The sequence below is a fragment of the Anabrus simplex genome, chromosome 3, assembly GCF_040414725.1.
Source record: "Anabrus simplex isolate iqAnaSimp1 chromosome 3, ASM4041472v1, whole genome shotgun sequence".
Lineage (NCBI taxonomy): Eukaryota > Metazoa > Arthropoda > Insecta > Orthoptera > Tettigoniidae > Anabrus > Anabrus simplex.
In genome coordinates this window covers 383669288-383687267 of record NC_090267.1, presented here as the reverse complement: position 1 = coordinate 383687267, position 17980 = coordinate 383669288, and the positions used below count along the sequence as shown (strand labels likewise).

Here is a 17980-nt window from a genome sequence, read left to right as displayed (position 1 = left end):
AACAAGGGGAACAAGGATCTGCACTCATGCTTTCTTATGACATGACACCCACTTGGGTGGTTATACTAGTAGCAAGAAAACCTAGAAACCTACATTTTACAAAACAAAGTGAAGATAGAAATCCCTACATAAAAATTAAGTATCCACGGCACAACCCTAACCGTTGCGTGCTAGAGGGGAATGCTGATATCTTCCCGCTGCCACACGCAAGGTTTTAACTGTCTGCATTAGATATTGCCCCACTTTGCCTTCTGGCTTATGCTGCCTTTTCTGGTTTTCTGAAAGTTCAGCATAAGTCCGTGAGACTTCACTATACTTAGGTGTTTAAGGTGTTGCCTACCACTAGGGAGTAAATTCCTTCAATCTCTTCTTCCTTTCACAACTATTCCTATTTCTTTCTAACCTGCACATCTTTCTTAATCTCTTTATTTCTCTGTTATAATATAGTGGGTCTTTACAATTTCTTAACCACCTTTAAAGTTACATACCTGTTTTGACACTCCTGAACAATTGCTTTAATCCCATCCTACAGTCTGTTAACTTTTCATTTACCATTTTGCTCTGATCTCAGTACTTTTTTAAATCTTCCCATGCCTCTCTTATCAATCATATGGTATTATCTAATAGTCCTATTTTACAACCTTCCTTTCTGTCACTTCGGTTACTCTGTAGAGCTCATTTGCTTTTATCAGCAACACACCTAGAAATTCCCCCCCCCCCCCATCTTATAGTTGGCTTCATCACTTTCTGATTCAGCTGTCCTTTCCAGATTAACTTATTTACCATTTGTTGTTCATGCTTTCTGTCATTCACATAACCTTCCCAGTTAACATTTGGTAAATTGAGATCATCCGTTCCAATAACATTCCTTTGTGTGTCATTCCCCACATAACAGATTATCTTGTAAAGTCATTCTGCATCAGCATCAACACCACCCTTTCCAGATATGTACCCTATGTACACCCCAAAAATATCAAGTTGCCTGTCATCTTTAGAAATGAGCCTTACACCTAGAATGTAATGTTTCTCATCCTTATCTCTTTCATAGCTCACAAATTCTTCTCTCACCAGTATGAATCCCCTCCCACCAATCCTATCTTGTCTCTACGATAAACACTCCAGTTCCATGAGAATTTTCCAGATCCATAATATCTCTTCTCAGCTATGATTAAACTCCTATTACTATTTCTGGTAAATATATATCTATTAAGTTACTTAATTCTATTCCTTTCTTTACAACACTTCTACTGTTTGATACTAACCACTCTGTCATCCTTGCGTGGCTTCCAGTTCCCTATCCTCTCATTACTGCTTCCTAGTCCACCCTCAGTATACCTCCCTATAACTCTTCTAAACAAACCTGACTTATACATACTACTGCAGTTCAAGTGAAGGCCATCTGAGTGTAGGATCTATAAATTTCACTCCTAATTTCCCACATACCCACTCCATAGTTTCACTTCAATCTGCATTCACACTCTAGTCAGTATCCCTCCTACACAGTATCCCACTGATAACAATCTATCCTCCCTTAAACTTCTCCCATACTCTCATAACCAGATCCCATCCCACCCCAACTATGTTAGTACCTATTCCTGTTTGCCTTACATTGTTGGTACCAACTCTCCTGAATTAACACTCTACCCTAATTCCCTTTCCTGCTTACACTTTCCCCACATACCTAACAATATTCACCCATGACCAGAGCCTCAACCCCACTCACCTCTTTAAATACCCTCCTCTCCTGGACTCCATTAACTTGTCTTACTGCTGTAGAACCTACCTTTTCCCTTCCATGAACTTGTTCTACATCCCTCTTCCTATCCTCTACTCTGTTTCCCTTTCCTCCTCCCTTGCCCATCCTCTGTATTATGTGGGGAAGAGTGGGAACTTAAACATGCTGGGAATACCCTGGGAGACTTAAGATGAGAGGATTGTTTCATTGTACTGTGAAACATAAAGGTGTCTTTGTCCATCATTCTGATTTCAACCATTGACTATTTCATTTATGTGGCTTTCTTCTTTGTATCTCATCTCTCCAATTCATAGAGGTAATAGCTACAATTTTCTAAAACTTAGTTCTTGTTTATTTACATCAGTTTTGTTCTATACATTATCTGGTACCAGTATCATTTAAGATCTATGGTATGTCTTTGTTAAAAGAACTGTAGCTTCCCAAGTAGTTATCATGTTGAATTTTTTTAATGTCTGGTCATAAACTACAATTGCAATATTTTAGCTCTTATTGGATATTTTCTGTCAAATACCACTGTCTTAGTCTTTGTTAAATATTTTAAGGTTATAGTCTTTACCAAATAGATTTAAAAAACAAACGTATTTTTGATTGTGGTTCATACTACCCAATAAAAGCTTTGGCCTGCCAAGATGACTGCTGCCCGGTCAGATAGCCTATAGATATTAGAATGTCACATGGTCAGTTGTGTTGCTTGGCTGAGTGGATAAAATGATACAAAGTTTTGTCCCTTGTATTTAAGTGAACCATCTTAACAAGAATACAGACTAATAGAAAGGAACAAATAAGTGCAAATCAAGTCAGATAGAAAGACAGGAGCATCAATAGGAACATGTGCTACGATAAACATGACAGGTCAGTGTGGAGAAAAGGGAGAAATAAAAGGACAAAGACAATGTCCACATCTTCGTACAATGCTGTCTTTAAGGGAGAACCTACACCATTGAACATAGAAAAATGGGGTGTATTAAACTTTTCTTCTGTAGCTATGGCAATGAATACTAAAAGGAAACTTAGTATGACAAACACATTATTCCTTAATAATATGCCTACATATTTTGAAATCATATAAACCTATGCCATTATATAAAATTACAGTAATTATTCAAAATAGCGGTGTATCATTTCTTTTGCCATTTCCCTGATCATTTCCAAACACATGAATATTTTTCTGTGATTCTTTTTTTATTATGATTAGTAATGTTATATAACTACAACATGTACTAGAATCGGTAAATTCCATCAAGTATACATTTTTTTCATTAAGTTATTTTCAAGTTGTGGCGTACCGACAATCGAACACAAGGACCACGAAAAAAGTGACAGCACAACACTGCAAACACACAGTGTCGATTACTAGCACTACCACAAGAAAGCTTAGAGGCCATCCCAGAGCGAAATCACGCCTACAACTTAGGGTAGGCCTTGACCAAAACACAAAGAACAGAACTGGGAAACGATGGAATCTGGGCAAACCAAGGTCAAAAGAACCTCAACAGAGGGTGGATCTTGGACAAACATGGGATACAACAATTCATGAGAAATACCATGAAACACCATAAATTAAACCACATAAAAAATTAATGAAGGAAGAATTTAAATTTTTTAGATAGTAACACACATTAATAATTTCATTAAATGAAGAAAACAAACCAAAATTAATCTAAATAAATAAATTCATACACTGAATCAATTAAAAGGAAGGGATCTTCCAAAATTCATAGTTAATACCTTCAGAATTTTTGGAAAAAAAAGGTACCGAGGTAGCATTACAATTAATTATTGTTTCAAAAAATTAAAAATCCATAAAAGGATTTCCAGTTTTAAAAAAATATGAATAACTTGTACACAAATAAAAGCATTAGAATAAAAATGAGGATCTTGAGTATCAGTTACAAGAAAGTTTTAAATTATGGTACTTAATGAACTCAATCACAACTACGTTTTACACTATTTGAAATTGTACACATGAACTGCAGTTCCTTAACACCAACCCTTTAATTGAATGGTCATATAATCATACCTGTTGAGAGCTCTCAATAACTATGGTGAAAAAGAATAGGGTACCTCCTTTAGTATACTAAATCTTCTAATAGAATATTGAAGTGCATAATAAATTAAAACTCCCTTTTAAAAGTAGTTCACACTAAATGAAATCAAGAAAATTTTTTAAATAAAAGGAAGTGAAAACATCCCAAACAACTAATTTAAGACATCATGAAAGGCAGAAGGCAAAAGAGGAAAGTAGAAAATTAACAAGTCCGCAACATGCCTAAACACGGCATATTCACACCAGAAAAATAATAAACTTTTGCAAAATCACCATCACAAATAAAACAGAAGAAATATAGTAGAGATCATATTTTTTAAATTTCCCCGAAAATGTTATTTAGTGTGAAGTACAGTACTTGTAAACACAGTCACCATCAATCAAAGACTTGACTTCTACATAACTCAAGCGTCAAATCAACAACACTTTCTGGAAAGACAATGACAAACTCATAAGGGTAACGCAATGCATGTCTTACCTTATCAGTACAAATCATCTTGTCCCAGCAATGGTATAAGTGTTGTAAGATGATGCTACAACAACAATAATAAGAATAGAAGTTATGAGAAAATGAATAAATCTATTACGTTAAAGAGAATGAGGTCCCAAAAGGATAAATAGCACCTTCAATATTCTGTAGAAAATGAATGAGTTTAGCTACTAAAGGAACCTAAGCGTAATAATATAGCTGCCTCTGTGGATCAGTGGTAGAGTGTCGGCCTCCGGATCCCAAGATAGTGGGTTCAAACCCAGCAGAGGTAGTCGGATTTTTGAAGGGCGGAAAAAAGTCCATTCAACACTCCATGTCATACGATGTCGGCATGTAAAAGATCTCTGGAGGCACATTTGGTGTTCACCAACAAAATTCATTAAAAATCTCAGCCATAAATGCCCAAGAGAGTTTCATTTTAGTTGTTCTGCTGTCTAGTGGGCCTAGAGTAAAACGGAACGTCGACATTGACGAGCAGACAGCCAGATGGCGTCAAACTGAAATTATTATTATTATTATTATTGTTATTGTTATTATTATTATTATTATTATTATTATTATTATTATTATTATTATTATTATTATTATTATTATTATTATTATTATTATTATTATTTAGTGTAATAATGTTAGCAAGAAATTAGGTTAAGTAGTACACAATTGAGTCCTACAAATTTAAATTAGTAATGATAATAATGTTATATTAGACATTAGCTGCACTCTGAATGAAAAGTCCTAAGTTATAATACCAGGCAACATCAGCTAATTATGGTGACCACAGGTTTAGTTTTTTTTTTTTTTTTTTTTTTTTTTTTAAGTTTAAACACATATACATTTACCAAAAATCGTAGCATATCGCTTGAGAATTTTGAAGGAAACTCTTTCAAATTTCTTCAAATGCTATTTCAACCAATGAAGCTCAAATTTCAGGCAATTCCACTCAGTACCCAAGGCACCAACGACATATCACGTATGCGCGGCATAGCCAAGAATGCAGTCAGACATGTTTGAATTTTGTGTGTACTCCATGTGCCAAGACGTTTATAGTAGACGAGATACCTTCTTTAAAAAAGTTTTTCAAAACTTACTGACGAAGTGGTCCATAAACAATCCTTATAGGCACCCTTTTTAAATAGTAGCACAACTCACAGTAGGTTATTAAAGCAACAGAATTTAAATTACACAGTGATAATCACCTAATTGAAGAATAAATAAAAAACAAAATAACTTAACATCAATAAAACACAATTTTACGTAACATGCTCCAAAGCCTCTTCAGCCCCATAACTAGGATGGTAAGTAGTCATTTCGTGTAGCCAAAATGGCTAGACAGAGCATCGCTCCAAACACAGCCATAGTTGGTGGCCGGATCACAACTCCCATTCCACACAGTAGTGCACCAGCAAACGCACTTAGACAGTTGACGATCACAAGGCGGAGTAACGAAATAGTAAGCAGTAAAAATTACACCTAGTCTTCCAATCAAGATTTTAGATGTACATCAATTAACCAATTACAGCCAATAGCTGTCTTGCAGTTTGTGAGAATAATTCCTCATGTACTAAAATGTCATAGTTGATAATAATTATAATAATGTCCCTTAAGTAATAAGTAGTCAATTTTTAATTAATTTTCATTTGAAAACATATTTTTAAACTTAACCAATGAGGCTAGCTCAATAATTCTAGTATATCTTCTTCCTCTCTATGAAATATACATGAATGCAAAACTTTATCTTAATATCTTTAAAACTTTCAGAGTTATTAGGGAAACGGTTCTGAAAAACAAAAGTTGCGGGGAGTGAGAAACAAACTTACCAATAAAGGACTTGCTTGGGTGACAGGGCTTCACGTTTTTGGTCACAACTCTGAAAAGTATTGGAGATACTAACCAAAATTTGTACTGTTATACAGAGAAAAGTTCAATTTTAAATGAAAAACAAAAATTGAAAAATCGCATTTTTGGCAGGTCAAAGATATTGGTTCTCCCTTAAACAGATTGGCTCTCTTTCCTTGTCAGTCCCAGTTCTTCTACATCCATTTCTACACAGCTCCTGACAGGCTTGTTTCTATTTCCCAACTTCTTCAGGAGGGGCCATCTTGACAGAGCTTGTCTTGATGTGGGAATCGTAAGATGTTAAGAAAGCCACATAAACACAGGAAAAGTGAAGAGACAAAAAGATAAAGACAAGTAGTAGAAGTAAAAGATAGGAATGCAGGACAAACAAAGAAGAAAAGAAATCCAATGGGTTAATATATGTAGGCTAGGCTCTAATGGAAAGGAACAAACAAGTGCAAATCAAGTCATGTAAAGGAAAGAACATCGAAAGGAAAATGGGGGCAAATACAATTACAGATCAGAGTGAGAAAAGGGAGAAATAGAAAGGAAAATACAAAAGGAGCTTGCTGGGTGCTGAGAAGAAATATATTTGAAAGAACTGGGGTTGCTAAGGGAAGAGCAAATCTCTTTGAAGACAGTGGTGTAAAACGATGTGGATATTGTCCTTGTCCTTTTGTGTTAGGTAAATTTCTTTTCCTCTTCTCACACTGACCTGTCATTGTGTTTATCCTATTATATATTCCTTTATGCTGACCATGTGTCATCTTGTAATCTGCAGGCCTTCAGGCTGAGCAGTGGTCGCTTGGTAGGCCAAGGCCCATCAGGTCTGTAATACCATGGGGATTTATTTTCTTTTTTATGTTCCTTTCAATTTTCCTATTTTTCTGTGTATGGCTTGATATAGCAGTAAATTTCATTAGCCCGGTTAGTCCTTGCTTTCTAAATTTCCAAAAATAATAATAATAATAATAATAGTAATAATAATAATAATAATAATAATTAATACACTCGACTCTCGATTTACCGTAATTTGATCAACGGCGTTGCGGCTTAACCGCGATTTCAAAAACACTAAAAATGCACAAGTATTAGGAGTTGCACTAATACAGAATTAAAGATAGGTCTGAATATTTTTCATTGCCTTAATAGTTTCAACGAAAAGTGCTGTTTATTTTTCCATTTATAATTGTGCTAAGTGCTACTTTTACTGCAACATATTGGGTAAGTTAATAAAACATAATACAGCAGTATCATTTATTATCATTTTAACTGTTCTATTTTTAACTTTTTGTGGGTTAGCCACGATTTTACTTATCTGGGAAGCCTAAACCCTACATTATCCCAGTTAATCGAGAGTTGAGTGTATTTAATTATTGAGTATAATTCTAAAATAAAAAATGTTTTACAGTTGAACATTAATTTATTTTTTCTTTCTATTTCTGCAGGAGATCCAGGGTGATGGTGAATGCTGTGCTGTATGCATTGAACCTTACAAAGTGTCTGATGTTCTTCGAATTTTACCATGCAAGTAAGTATTGTGTAGAGGGCCAATAACCTTAGATGTTAAGCCCCTTTAAACAACAAGCATCTTCATTAAAACTGTGTAGTAAAATGCTTGTGATAAAATGCATAAAGAAAGACATCAAGCATGGTTAAAATTTCAAGCCCACAAAACAGAAGGAAACGCCACTAACCTCAAGAATGTCAGAAAAGAATTCACCCAAATTATTAGGAGAATTAAGAGAAAATATCAAAAAGATTTAGTAAACTCTATTGAGGAAAGTTATTACAAAACCAATTCTAGAGATTATTATAAAGCCTTTGGTAAACAAAAATACACCCCCCCCCCCACATTATTGTTGAAAAATAAAGGTGGAAAAATAGCGTATAACATTAAGGAAAATGCAGAAATCATGGCAGAAGCATTTAACAAGCTCTTGAACAGTGATGAATCTGAAAAGCTCTTATTAATTGATATACATACCCCGATAAAAACAAAACCGGAAAATATAAACCCACCTACAGCAAACCCGCTGGAATACCACAGGTTTTGAATGAACGGGCATCACATCGCCTCCGCAGAACCATACTAGGTGCTTGAAGGGCTTCTGCAAGTCAGATTGTCGCCCAGTTGAATTTTGGGAGTCAGGAACTTATTTCTATCAGGACCGTAAGGAGGGAACTCTACCGTATAGGCTTCACCAGCCAACGACCAACTTGTGTCCCTTGCTGACACCTCGATACAGAGTTCAACGATGTGCATGGGCCCGTGAACATGGGCGATGGACCATGGAACAGTGGCGGCATGTGGTATGGTCCAGTGAATCTAGTTTCGAGTTGTATCGAGCTGATGGGTGCGTGAGAGTGTGGTGTATGCCCAATGAAGCCCATAGATCCTATATGTCGACAAGGTTGTATCCAGGTGGGAGATAGCTCAGTTCTGGTCTGGGTGGCATTCTCACAGTTGCAATTTGGCCCCATTGTCCAGCTGCAGGGAGCACTGACCAGTGCACCTTATGTGGACATTCTTTTAGACCATCTGCATCTCTCTCTGGCCGTAGTGCAACCTGGTGGAGATGACATGTTTCACAGGACAATGTGTGATGCCACCTCTCTGTGGTGGCTAGTGCATCATTGAGACACCACTGTAAGCCTCCTTTATAGGACAACGCAGCAGCAGTGCACCAGGAGAGAAAACCTTCACTTTTATAAATGCATGCCTTTGGCAGATTCCCAGAAGGGAATTTTAATGTTTTATAATTGGTATTTTGACAGACTGAAAAGCGTTAAAGTTGTACCTATTGAAATAGTAATTGTTACTTGTGGAATTGACTCAAAATTGTTAAAGTAGGTTTCTAGGTGGAATATATATGCAGGAAAGGTAGAAAATCTTTTCTGAGGTAATGTGTTGTTGTTTGTATCATCAGTCCATAGATTGGTTTGATGCAGGGCTACATTCCAACCTATCCTGTGCTGATCTTCTCATTTCCATATTATTACTCCATTGTACACATTTCCTAACTGGTTTGTCATATTTGTGCTTTGGCCTTCTGCTACTGTTCTTACCTCTGTACTTCCTTCAATGAACAAGTTCTGGGTATCTCAAGATTTATCCTATCATTCTATTCTTCTGGTCAGATTTTGCCAAATCACTATCCTCTCACCAGCTCAATTCATTATATTTTAGTTCATGATCTGGTCTATCCGTCTCATCTTCAGCATTCTTTTGTAACACCACATTAAGCTTCTGTTGTCGTCTTTCTATGCTAGTTATTGTTAATGTTTCACTTCCAAACAGTATCGTGCTTCATATAAAATAGGCATACAGTATCTATGTTTGAAGTGAACAAAATTATCTTCTTAAGAAAGGCTTATCTTGCCTCCGATAGTAATCTGCATTTTATGTCCTTACATCTGCCATTATTAGTTTTACTACAATCAAAGTAGCAATGTTCTCTATTTCCTTTATTTTCCTAATCTAATATTTCCTACAACATTTGACTTTGTTTGACTCCATTCCGTTACTTTTGTTTTGGATTCACAGAAGAAACTCTATTATCCATCAGGGTTTGGGACCGATGCTGTGATGGATATGGGAATAGATAAATATATTAGAATAAAATGCAGGTCATTGACCTAGATGTTAGATCCCTTTAAACAACAAGCATCAGAATAAAATGAGAAAACAATCACTGCACTATCTGCTATAAGATTTACACTTCTGTCTAATACAATGACAATATTATACAGTAGACTTCACTGATTCACATAAAATTAAAATGTGGAGTATACCATGTTTAACAATTTTGGGATAACATAATTACTTCAATATACTGTAACCTTTATGGACATTTACCAACAATTATCAGTCTTATGACGAAGCCAGTAAGTATACAACTTGAAACAGTTCATCTTTCTTCAACTTGTAACACATGGCCACCCACTCTCAACTAGTTTCTGTGTTTTATTCGCTGTTGATTGTAACTATTTTGGTAGCATATGTACTCAAAACTATATAGCACTAGTTTATATCTTGATGACACAGTGCAATGATATTCTTTGCCATATCTGCGGCACAAGTTTTCACGTTAGCAAAACTCACTCTCCCTACAGTAATACTCGAAATTCCACCAGAGTACTCTGTAACCAGCAGTGGCATATACTGAGGGCTACCAAGGCTATCAGTGAAGCCCACATCTCAATTGAGAATGACGGAAGTCTAAAGCACATTGTAATGTAAGCATCTGAAACATTGTTCCATTTACAAAACTTGAAAGCAGTGAGAAAAAAACGTCGCACGTATTTCTGAGAGCAAGGCATCGGAGACTGATATTGCAGCCCAGACTCTCGCCCCTCTCCCCTCGACTCGCCACACGCGGCTTCCAGCTGGATATTGGATAGGAGCGGGGACCGGCGGAGGATAGGTGTGTTAGGCTTCGGTCCGTCAGATCACCACTGCTAACTATCAACCATGCGTTACTCATCGTATATACTTCCTCACTTCATACCTCTGACTTACTGATATAGATAAGAGAGTGCAGGTATTCCTCACTCCCGTCTACTTCTACATCCTTGTAGGAAGAGATTGCAAGGCTGTTATATAGTTTTATTTTTATTGGTAGAGCTGCTAAAATGAAATGCGATATTTCAGGTTTGGTGTTTTCTTTTGTTGGTTGAAATCGAGCCCGTGATCATGGGTCGGACACCACCACTGATCTCCCGAGAAAGCTAATTAACCAGTAAACAATGGGTATGACCGCTGTAAAATAATAATAATTAATAATAATAATAATAATAATAATAATAATAATAATAATAATAATAATAATAATAATAATAATAATAATAATAATAATAATAATGGGGCATAGCATCTATATAGGCTTGGTGTTGACCTAACGGGGATAAAATGAATAGCGAAGACATCATAAACACGCAGCCCCCAAGCCAGGGGAATTAACAGTATGAGGGGTTGATTCTGGAAACTGAACCGAAGCCATCGAGCCAAAGGCAACGTTCCATCCATTTAGCCACAAAGCCAGACTTTCATTTGCTAAACCTTCGGCTACGATCTTCACTGATCAGGGGTTGAGCATTGACAGTAGCAGAGGCTGGGGCAGTAGCCTGTAAAGCAAAATTGACAACACAGCAGGCTTCTCCTTTGGCTGCAGCTCAAAACTCTGAAGGCTTGACGTTCACCAAGGTATGTAGAATACTACCTTGGACATTCACTAAACCAACCATCGAAAAGAGGTAACCTAAGTCTAATGGTAGCCCATGTCTTAATCCCAGCATACGCCACTGGTAACCAGAACCGTACACACTCCCTATAGGGGAATTACTCTACTGCGGTCTTGAAGTAACCACTGATACATTACAGTGTCCAGCTGTTTGCTTTTTGCCAGTTTCATCATTTTTCTTTCACTTTTGTCCTTATCATTTCTGATATTGACTCTCATTTGCCTGATACCATAAATTTGCTTGATACTTGTAGCATTTTCAAATTTCCTTACATGTTTAATTGTTTACCTTTTCTGGGATACTCTCAACATTACTTTTTCATGTTTCTGAACCATTTTAGCAGTCAACCTGGAGAGAGCACAGTGCAAAAAGTAATACATAAGCGGTAATGTGATGTAGAAACCAAGGTTATACTCTGAACAGTCACACTTACTGCACTAGTTGTGAACGGTGACTGAAGTCTGTACTGCACTTGCCACATTGCTGAGTATGAAGAGGAAGGGGAAGGGAATGATGTGGTTTTAATGATGTGACTGTTAAAAGAATAACGGATAACCAAGGTTATACTCTATTCATTTTCATCTTGTACTCTTTCTCAAAGATTGTTCAGGTAATGTATAGATCATCAATTAATCTGCATGTTACTTTGTTTCAGGCATGAATTCCACAGATCATGTATTGATCCTTGGCTCCTGGAGCACAGGACCTGTCCCATGTGTAAGATGGATATCCTAAAACACTATGGGTTTGTGGTAAGTATATTCTTTAATATATTTTAATGTCATTTATGTAGAGAGTATAAAGTAAGGGAGCTAGGTGAGATCCTTGAGGAACTTCAATGGTAACAATAATAGGCACATAAAAATGATTACTTATTTTAACAATCCGTATGCGATTTTTAAGGTATGATTTAAACCAGGAGAGGAGAGGCCCATTAATTTTGTAACCTATTAATTTTTGCAGCAAGATATAGTGGTCAACAGTGTCAGAAGCTTTTGAGAAGTCTGTATAAATGCAGTCCACCTGAAAGGAGTTCTCTCTTACACCGCTCTGTGCAGGATATTGGGTATGTCATGGCGATACCTTGCTAACTGATAGATCTTTTTGCCACCCTCCAGTGTGTCCAGCTGATCATAGACAGTCTTGTAGTGGTCCTCTTTTGCCTTTGCCACTTCTGTTTTTGCCATCAAATTCAACTGTCTGTACTTCTGACAATCTTCCATTTAAAAAGTCAAAATAATAGCTATCAGTGTAAAAGGGATTTTATAGCTCATTTATAGGTAAAGAAATCTGTAATTCTGGGTGGTGTCTATCGAGAGGGACAATGGTTTTATTTACTGATCCACTCGTATGCTTGGATATCGGCACACGATATCCTCTTAAACATCGTATCCAACTATTAATGTATTAATGTACTATTAATGTACGGGCATGTTTCTGCTTCGGTTGCCAACAGGATTTTTTTTTTCTCTCTCTCTACTGCGGTTAAGTTGCTTTGTAAGTTGACCTCATCATCTTCAAACTCTAAAACCTGAAAACTGTTTTGTGTCACTAAATTATGCCATAAAGTTTCTGTAAATGTAATATGTGACCGAGTATGCCTAAAATTCTTTGACTTAACCTCTTCAAAATCACTCCTGCATTGTCCCGGCATTTCAGCATTATTTACTTTTAGGTTCTTCAACTTAATGAGTGCATTCTTTAGGCCAATAGAGAACATTTTAATTATTTCATATTCAGACGATCTTCAGGAATTATCTACAAGACTTATTTTGTGCCAATTTAGATGTATGGATCAGAAATATGGGTGATGAAGGAGAGGATAAAAGTAAAGTAGGTACAAGCGGTGGAAATGAAGTTTCAAAGGTGTTGAGTAGGTCTAATAAAAATGGACAGAGTAAGAAATGAGAAAGTTCGACAAATGGTAAATGGAAAAGATAGAAAAATCAAGGCTGCAGTGGTATGGACATGTTAAGAGAATGGCAGAAGAGAGGATACCAAGAAAGATGTTAGAAATGGAGTTGAAGGGAAGGAGAACTAGAGGAAGACAGAGGGACAGATGGCTGAAAGTTGTAAAGAAGAGCATCAAGGCAAGAGGAGGGAACTGGACCAGCCAACAGAGCAATTATAAACCTTTCCACTTTGATTTCAGTAGACTTTTGTTATCTGTAAGAATCTAGGGAAATCAGAAGTCGAATGATATTTATCTTTACCCATTTTCACTTGTCTCAGGAAGTTATAGGTTTGTTGGAAAACTATACAAATTAGCAAAATTTTGGTGATATTCTATCAAGAAAGGACCAAAATAAAAAATATTTTTTAAAAAGGGGAATATGAACTTAGAAAAAGGGAATTCAAAACCATTTAATTTGGTCAGTGGAAGACAGGTATGAACACCATAATTAATTATTTTGTGTTTTGTATTGAAATTTAAAAAAATAAATTACTTTTAAAATCTGGTCTCTAGTCACTTTATTTTAATTTAATGGGTCTAACACATTATTATAAATGCAAGAATCTTGATATGTTGTTTAATTTTTAACCTGGTGTTAACAAACAGTTTGTTAGTGTTATTTTAAGTAGCACAAGGATTTCATGGATGACTGTTTTCTTGCTTTATATCTTACACCTGGTAAACCTACTCAGCATTATTCCTACATTCCACAGCACCTTATGCTCCCATCTGTAAATTGCCATGACTTATGCCCCAACTCTTGTATTTGCTAAAGGGGTTGATAACATCATATTGTAGCTACCACCAGTTGCTGAAAACTACAGCTGATTCATCGATGCTATAAAAGCTAACATTAGAAAGTGGATATTGTGAGACGTACATGTCAGGATGGTCAGAAAAATGTAATTGTCTCTACACTAAATATCAGAACTCTCGCAATGAAAGCGACCCTGATGCTGTTAGGTTGAGAGAACTAGGAGTCTTTCATTTTCATGCCCTTTGTGGCCCTTATCTTTCTTTAGCTGATATATTCATTTTTCAAAGTGTTGGACCCCTTCCATTTTTTTTTTTCTCTGATTAGTGTTAATAGAGGATGGTTGCTCAGTTGTACTTTTTCTTAAAACAATAATCATCACCACATTCACAATGAAATGGCATCTGATGAGGTGTTAAGGGGTGTGTCAGAGAACTATTGCAGGGATGGACTTCATACACTGTAGCTGTAAAGCCTGGAACCCCATAAGAAAACTTGCTAGCCCTACCATGAAACACAGAAGTTTGCAACCAAGTAAGTTGGCCACATGGTTATGGTCACGTAGCTGTGAGCTTGCATTCGAGAGATAGTGTGTTCAAATTCCACTGTTGGCAGTCCTGAAAATGGCTTTTTGTGGTCTCTCATTTTTACACCAGCCATAACTTAATTAGGGCTACGTTCCCAATCCTAGCCCATTATCGACTAATTGCCAAAAACCTTTGATGTGTTAGTGTGATGTTAAACCAGTAGCAAATAAAAAAAAATTAAAAAAATTGCAAATGAGCCCAGACGGACACAAATTTCTAAATCAAAGATGGATAAGGTAGATCCAAGGAATGTTAAGAAGCAGCTATAAACGATAAGATCACAGTTGACACCCCATCCGGAGTATTCGCGTGACATCAGTGCTGAAGGGCTGGACATAGCCTTAACCATAATAAAGGTAAATAAAACTGCTGGTCTTGATGAAATTTATCCTGATTTTATGAAGGCCATAGGACAATCATCATGATCATTGTCGTAGTCATCGGCGTATGGCCTCAGCTACCGTGTACAGGTCTCTTAATTTGGTGCCATTTATGCTGCCTACATGTCAATTTCAAAAGTCTGACTAATTTTGCCAGGTTTGAACCTGCGATAGGTCATCTTCTATAATAAAATTTTATGAACTGGTAAATTACCTAAGTTGTTGAAACAAGCCAAAGTAATTAGTCTTGAATGCGGGAAAAGGAGGAACTGATGTGTCACATTATCAACTAATTTCGCTCCTTAACGTAATCTACAAGATGTTAGAAAGAATGATATTGAACTGTATACAGAAAGGAATTAAGAGTCATCCCAGTGAAACACAGGGGTTCCAGATATAATCACGGTTGTTCCAAAAGAGCTTTCTGCTTTCAAGGGTGCCCATACCCAGGAGCAAGGTGGGGCAGCGGCCCTCCCCTAGTTCTCAGGGAAAGGCAAAAATCTAGTCTAGTCAGGTGTTTTCCTTTCAAGAACATGATGTAAAAGTCAGTATTACGTAGAAGCGGTAGTACCGTTCCTCACCAACAGGCAGGGAACACTGTGGGTTATTCTACCACAGAATACAAGTCGCCATTTATCTTCCAAAATATTAAAAATATTACGTACCCCCAGGTCTGGCACCCCCCTACAAACTGTCATATGGGTGCTGATGTCTGCTTTCCATAGCTGGCTACTGCTTGGAGCAGCCTTTACCATTTTACTTAATAGTCACGGTCACAGCACAAAGTTTAAACTGTTCATAAATTAGCTCACATGAAAGTCTAAATCTAGCAAAGAATTACTTTCTAGAAATTATACTGAGTCTTTTCATATGCTTCTGATCTAATCTCATTGATGCGACATATGCTACAAGTCTCACTGGACGAGTCCAACAGCGATTACAACTATCTTTCGTGAACAATATTTCTGCAGGGACTATAGTGTGATGGTGGTGGTGATGATTATTGTTTTAAGGGAAAGTACAACTGGGAAACTATCTCCTCCTTGTAGTGTGGGTGAGAAGTTAATGTGCATGCATGAAATATTTCTATATCTCTTTCACACAAGCTTACTATAAGTAACGGTTCTCATTGGCACAATTTGTCAGTTTTCGTGGACCTGCTGTATTAAATACTTCTGATGTAACAAACAGGATCGAAGCTAAGCAGTTAAGTTAAATAACTTGTTAATCTTAACCAATATTGATAAAATGGTAATTTGGTCAAGTTCATTATTAAATTATTTTAACATGCAGTTAAATCTTAACAGAGGTTGAATAAACTGGGCCATTATGTTTATTCTCAGAGAGTACAGTAACCTTTACAGTAGTAGTTCCCTAGGTTGTCCACAACATGTTGCCATCGATGCAGAAGACTTTTGATATCATTAGCTTCATCATGTGTGAATTTTGCAATCTCATGTTCCACAGGGTCCTTGTGTCCCAAACCATCTCCTACACAATGGTTTTTTTCATTTTTTTTTTCATTTTTTTCATTTTGGAGATGAAGTCAAAATTGCACGGACACAGGTCAGGTCCAGCAAATATGGCAGGGGTTTTGGTACTTTCCACCCACAGCGTTGAAGTTGCTTCCGTACAGTCATGGAGCAGGATGACATTGTTGACCACCATTGTGCCATGTAGAATGAAGTGACATGCAATCACGCCTCTGACATCGTAAGCCACAATGACCGTCAGCTTCACAGGACAAGGGTTTTGCCAGAACTTCTGTCTTCGTGAACCTATATGCCGCCATTCTGCAGATTGGCGTTTGAGCTCTGGTTCATATGCTCTGGCCCAAAATTCATCTACAGTCACTATTCTCTCTAGCATTCGCTCACCTTCCTATAGGTAGTGTATGAAGTGGTCAGAACATATGGCTTCCAGTGCTCACTTTTGCATGTAGCACCCACTGAGATGCAATTTTACACAGATGAAGGTCTTTGAATAAAATACTGTGGATGGTTCATTTTTCAATGCCTGTCTTCGCTTGTAACTCAAGTAGTGTCCATCTTATGTCCACATACATGCACTGAATAATTACTGCACATGACACATCAGTCCAGACACCAACAGGTCTTCCAGACTATTGCATATAACTGCTCCTTTCACATCCATGCTGAAATTCTGCTGCCCACTTTGCAAGGGCATTATTCCCCACAGCTTCCACAAGCTCTCTATGACATTCTCTGGCATTGTGAGCTCAGTAAACGGCCAGTTTGATGTATGTACACTGTTCTTGTCTTGTCACATCCATTCTGTATGGAGCCTGAATCGCTACTGCAATCTCATTGCCTTTTGCATGGTACCTGTCCAATGCACTGCCATCTCATGCTGTGTCAATGTACTATGCATGTCATGCTTTCCAGAAGATATAACGATTGTATGTTAGCACTGTGGAAATGTGAGGGGAAAAAAACAGTTGCCATAATTTATGCCCAACCCTCATACATCCCACTTAGCTAGTCAAAAATTCCACCATGGTTGTGGTACTGAAGACACGAGAGGGATTTCAGTGCCATAGTAAATAACTGGCTTGTCTTGACTGTGTGGGAAGGAACTGATGACCTTTCATTGTACCACGTTTTGATTCCCTGGCGTGGACTGGGATACTATGCATATGTCAGGAGAATAATCCTTCTGCAATCTACCAGAATGGAATGTGCTGGAATGTTTAGCATTGTGGATGAGCTGGAGGAAGTTGGTTTCAATCCAGCTATTTAGAGTGGACCTATTGTCATCTCCAAATTTGTATCCCCATGCTTGTCCGGCCCCGCGGTATAGGGGACAACGAGTTTGGCTGTCACCTGGTGGCCCCGGGTTGGATTGCCGGCTGGGTCAGGTTTTTTTTTATTGTACATGATTAATATCCCTGGCCTGGGGACTGGATGTTTGT

The 17980-nt window shown here is 37.2% G+C and overlaps 1 protein-coding gene across 1 annotated transcript in view; it reads left to right on the top strand.

The window, feature by feature from the left end:
- The window catches only part of gol (goliath), a 661624-nt gene that overhangs the window by 617995 nt on the left and 25649 nt on the right, over positions 1 to 17980 (top strand). The window contains exons 5-6 of the mRNA XM_067143328.2: positions 7578 to 7660; positions 12029 to 12125. Of these exons, the coding sequence (XP_066999429.1) occupies positions 7578 to 7660; positions 12029 to 12125 (180 nt within the window). The remainder of the gene's footprint in view (positions 1 to 7577; positions 7661 to 12028; positions 12126 to 17980) is intronic.